This window comes from Poecile atricapillus, chromosome 9, assembly GCF_030490865.1.
Source record: "Poecile atricapillus isolate bPoeAtr1 chromosome 9, bPoeAtr1.hap1, whole genome shotgun sequence".
Lineage (NCBI taxonomy): Eukaryota > Metazoa > Chordata > Aves > Passeriformes > Paridae > Poecile > Poecile atricapillus.
The window spans coordinates 16,973,477-16,978,981 of record NC_081257.1 but is presented as its reverse complement, the minus strand read 5'-3'; the positions used below and the strand labels follow the sequence as shown (position 1 = coordinate 16,978,981).

General features: G+C 43.6%; 1 protein-coding gene across 1 annotated transcript in view; it reads right to left on the bottom strand.

The window, feature by feature from the left end:
• CEP15 (centrosomal protein 15) overlaps positions 1–2,641 on the bottom strand; it is a 13,432-nt gene extending 10,791 nt beyond the window's left edge. Inside the window, exons 1-3 of the mRNA XM_058845251.1 lie at positions 2,459–2,641; positions 1,372–1,452; positions 530–653 (exon numbers count right to left, since the gene is read on the bottom strand). Coding sequence (XP_058701234.1) covers positions 530–653; positions 1,372–1,424 — 177 coding nt within the window. The 5' untranslated portion in view covers positions 1,425–1,452; positions 2,459–2,641. The remainder of the gene's footprint in view (positions 1–529; positions 654–1,371; positions 1,453–2,458) is intronic.
• Between the last annotated feature and the right edge of the window lie 2,864 nt (positions 2,642–5,505).

The following is a 5,505-nucleotide window of genomic DNA, read 5'->3' as shown; positions in this document are numbered from 1 at the left end:
TGAAAGTAAAATGCTTGAAGTCACCCTACATCTCTTTAGAGAAAAAAAAATTAAACTGAGAACCTCTTCAACAATTTAACACATCCACAGTAGAAGAACAGTTCCTACCCTTGGCCCAAAGCACTGCAGCCTGGTCAGCCCATTTGCAAACATACCCCCATGTCTTGAATCAAAGCATAGAGGGGCTGTAAGTCCTGACAGACCCTTAAGTTCTCTCAGGCAGACGTGTACTAGCATGTGTTACATCTCCACTGTGCTTAAAAAAAAATAAAAATACATAGTAGCAGCTGCCACCACGAGGCTTTCATAAGAAGGGCACGGGAAATAGGTAGTGATGCCATCGGATAATAAAGACTTGTCATTTAATACTTTTTGGTCAAGTTCCAAAAGAGGGAACCATATAGAAGAGAATTCAAATGACAACTGTAGAGCAAACACTTATCTTTTTTTTTTTTTTTTTTTTTTTTAATTATCTGAGCTACATAACCGTGACATTTTGATGCGGTTCCTGGTAGTTGCAGAAACTTACATTTAAAAGTGCTGCATTCCTTTTACGAGCTGCATCAGCTGCTTGAGTTTGCCATGTCTTTTTAGTCTTTTTGTCTCTTAGATAAGTCTCCATCTGCTGTAGCAGCTCTGATCTCTGAGACAGTCTACAAAGGAAAACATTTTGCTAAGTGGGTAGAACATTTTGCTCAGGAGCTAGAAAATAACCTTTTTACCTTACCCAGTTTTCTCAAAACTATGGGGCTAATTAAGCCGCCTGCAGGGTGGGTGTGCTGGGGGAGAGGAAAGGTACAGGCAGGCATCACCTGCTGTGCTTGTACGAAGCTATAATGTTGCAACTAGCAGTCCTCAAATGCTAGGTGCTTAGAAACACTGAATCTCCCAGAAGCAGGAAAGACAGGGTGGGTTGGGGTGACTTGATCAGTACTACATTTGCTCGTTGGCACATACTAGTTGTTACAAGAAAAGCAAATTTTCCTGAATCACTACTGTATTTGTCTCACAATTTGAGTTTACAGGGCAACAAAGAAGCAAGTCTATAATTGAGGCAATGAGTGAGAGAATCCAATTACCTTCCCCACATAGGAATTGAACGGTGACAGGTTAACAATAGAGACCTTAAACCAGTACCACCATTGGAAGTCAAAAACCTCATCAACCTAAATACCCTTAACGGCAGGCAAAGGATGCTAATTCCCATGGTTCCTGAAGGAAGAGTGCCACCTCCTGGAACTCCAGCCCCTTGCTGAAGCACCACTGCGCTCTGCAGAGCTCAGATTCACTGGCACCGAGGGTCGTGGGCAGGGAGGGAGAATATTACAAGACCCAACACAACCTGCTGCGAGGCAGAGCACAACTACTCACATCTCCTCATGTCTTCTAGCAAGGTGAACCTCCTGAGCCAAACAGGATGACATCTTCAGTTGTTTGCCCCGGTTTTGTACTCTACAAAAGGAAAACCAAGTGAAATTAAAATCTTCTAAAGATGAACATTAACATACACTTTCCAGTATTAAACAATTCTGGTTAAAAAGCTGCACACATTATATCTATATGTCAGCCATCTACACAAAACCTGCCATAAGACATTGCTACAATGTGCTTTGAATACATTCACACTACTAATGTTCACAATATGTTTTAGGAAAATGCTACTATATTCTAATAATTTATGAAAACCAGTTTTTTTTCAGTTTCAGATTCAGCACTGAGTTTTCTCGAGTTTCAGATGCTTACAACCACACACACACTGTGCTTACATAAATTGTCTATTACTGTTTACATTACTGATTTCTGGCTTTTATCACATTACACTGAACACAGTTATACTTGTAAACTACTTCTCACAGATACAGGGACCTGTTCATAGGAAACTGTGTTCAAATTGTTTAGAACTTACTGTTTTTTTTCTGAGCTATTAAGGCGATCAGCTGCCCACTGATGCAAATAAAGATCCTACAGCATTTTTCAGAAGACTGAAAATGTTTGGTTATTTTTTTTTCACCTCAGAGGTGACTGCGTTATCGTCACCTTAAGCGAAATTAAATAACTTGTCACAATTACACAATGTCAAAGGGTGGAAGAACTAAAAGAGCTCATCAAGATAACGTTAGCTAAGGTCTCCTCACTATCATGTGTCACACCTAACTCTGAAACCAGCAATTTACACGTGGCCTCTGCTGACGCTGGGGTGCATCTTCTAGGGATGTATGCTTCACCACACTCTGAAAACACTTCTGCCCACCTGGCCTGTTGCTAATGCTTCACCTTGTTTAACACGGAGCACACCCCTTCAGCACTCCTTCCTTCAGCCGGGGCACTTCGTGCTCCTTGAGATACACCTTTACCGGCGACAGAAGGCAGAGCATCCCGCCGCATGTGCCTCCTGTCTTTAAGGGCGCCTATAGCTTATAACAGGAGCAATAAACCAGCACCACCGTGAGTGACAAACCGGCACCAGCCTGAGCATCCTCCGCTCGCTGCACCGTGGGGCGACCGCTGCCCTGGGCGGATGCCAAGGCCTGAGGCAGCCCGGGATGAAGCTCCGCGGGCAGTTCTCGGATCTCCAGCAGACCCCGGGGAAGCCCCTCGGGTTGAGGACGGCACTTCCACCACAGGACCCGCGGCCGCTCCGCCTCAGGCCGCGGCCCTAACAGGGCGGGAGCAGCACGGCCGCGGCGGGGCCGCGCACCGCCTGCGCCCTACCATTGGGAAAGGGGGTGGGAATGGATTTACGATCTCGTTGAAAGGTACCATACTGTATGATTAGGGGAGAATAAGTCAGGAAATAAAAATAAGATACCAAATACACTAGCTAGTTTACCTTCAGCCTCGCCGGCTTCGAAAAGGAAAACAACCACCCGCAATGGTCTCCGGGACGCCTTAAAACACCCCCCGCCCCCGCTGCCATGGAGACGGCCGGAAAGGTGGAGCCGAGCCGTCGCTGCGGCGGGCGGGACCAGGCGGGGGCGGGAACGGAATTCGCCCCTGGGATTGGAGGAGCGAGGGGGCGCGGGACCAATCACGGCCCAGGACGGGAGCGCGGGAGCGCTGAGGGCGCTGAGGGGAGCGGCGGCCGCGGGGAGCGGGTGGTGTCTGCTCGCGCTCATCCTCACGGGGCTCGGGGCCCGGAGTCCCCGAACTCCTGCTGCTGGCATTTGCGGCTAAAACAATGGTTCCTCCCTCTGTGCAAGGCACAGCCTTCCATGTCCGACCCCGGGAGAGCTCCCGGCAGCGCCAGCCCGGCTCTTCACATGGTTTCCAAACCTTCTGGTGTGATCCTGCCCGTGTGTCAGAGCCGAGTTCCTTCCCGGCCTCAAAGCTGGAGTTGCTGAGGCGAGTCCAGTCCTTTATAGCAAACTTACATCAACATATACTCCAAATAAAAAAACACAATTAATCCACCTTGTGTTCTGTAAATATTTTGTCCTTCACAGAGAACCCAAACCAAAAAATTCCAAGCTAGATAAAGCTGAAAATTTTTTTTTTATCCATTTCATTTGTGCCCAGTAGATTTACGCACATGTGCAGCTGCAGATTTCTAAAAGCTGCTCTGAAAGTGCTTGTCTTGTCTAAATATTTTCTGTCTAAACATTCTCTCCTACTTTTAGACAACTCATCACAAGCTTTTCTTACTGCTGATCAGAAGCTTTCTTGTGTTTTTAATCTCTTTATATTTTCTATTTTTTGCCCATTTTCTATTTCTGCAACAAATTCACATTAATTCACTTTAAGCAGAAGTTCTTTAACGTACTTGTCAACTTATCCTTGCTTATTGTAGCAGTCAGGATAAATAGTCGTTAAAAAGCTATTTTAATTTCTTTTTATCATTGTGATTTAAAGACAACACTTTCCAATAAATGTCACAGAGGCATAGGAGTCAGTCCTCATTTCTAATGGTGCGAAAAGCTAATTGTTATGGTCACACTAAATGTAACAGAAAGCCCAAGTGTTTTGCATATTTTACTTTGAGCTATGCCAGCTCTCTGTAATGGCTGCAATCTTTCTTTCTTTGTAGCATTTAATGAATTTCAGGAAGAAAAGAGACAAACTGAATTTTGGTTTACATAGACCATTATAGATGCCATTTGTGACAGAATGCCAAGAGCATTTTAGTTAAGTTACAGATACTATCAATTGTTCAGTGTTGTGGAAACAGAGACAGGATGGAAGCCATAATTTTCCAATGGCTGCCTTATGTGACAGTGGGTGAAGTTCACGTCTACTGAACTATAAACTCGTCTTTTAATCTAGATTGGTTCTGAAGTTTTCAAGAATATAAGCTTTAAACTTATTGAAAAAAAAAAAAAAAAGTATTGTGCTGGTTATAGCCAGAAATCCCCACGTGCTGGTATGAGCTGGGGCGGAATTAATTTTCTTCGCAGTATCTGATCTGGGGCTGGGTTTTGAATTTGTGCTGGAAACAGAGCTGATAAAAACATCAGGGATGTTTTTATTTCTGCTGGTCAGGGCTTACACAGAGACAAGGCCTTTTCTGCTTCTACCCCATCTTGTGGGAGTGCACAAGGTGATGAGAGGGGCATAGCCAGGACAGCTGATCCCAACCGGTCCAGGTGAAATTCCAGACCGATCCAGGTGACATTCCAGACCCTATAGAGTCATGGTCAGCATACAGGGCTGGGAGAGGAAGTCCTGTACGTGAGGAAAGGCTTTCTCCTGCATATCTGAATGCACTGGCACCTCGCTGTAGTGTGTCCTCCTGTTACATGTGTGTCATGTCCTAAGTGCCCCTGCCTTAGTTTCCAGTTATGTTATGGATCTTTCAGAACCCACCTTTAATAATTTTTATAAAAAGCTTTTTTTTCCCCCCACCCAGATTCTGTCTTCATTAGATACCTCTATCTTTATGCGAGTTTACTGTTGGAACACTGCTATAAAAATTTGAAAAACTAAGCATCTGCCCTGAGATCTGTACTTACTGCCCATATGGATTAAAGACTTAATGTTATCACAGAAATGGGAGAATTATGACCCTCGCTCTTCTTAAACCCTGCAACTTGATTTTCCTCTGAAAATTTTGAGGGTTTTCTGCGTGAAATTGGTGTATTGGGACACTAGGTGGCACTTAAATACAGCTAACGAGGATTTTTGTCTCTTTCAACACACAAAAACAGTCTAACACATCCTGTTCTAACATGAAGTTAATTATATCCTCAAAATGATGTCTTGGATTGATATTACTAAACAAACATATAAAAAATGTAATTACAGACAACTGAAAAAAATACTGTGGGCTTATAATTGCAAGATATGTTTTTTGCTTGTAATATGCTACACACCTGTGCATAGTTTATATAGATAGTATTTTATTTTGTCATTTTTACTAACATTTAGGATGGCACAATTTAGCTTTATGTGCATTTATTTACTGCTACCAATTTTTGCCATATGTCAGTTTTTAAAAGAGGAAATGTTTTTATATATTGGGATTGCAAGACACCAGTATTTCAAAGGGAAAACTGTAAGAAAGGAGTTTTC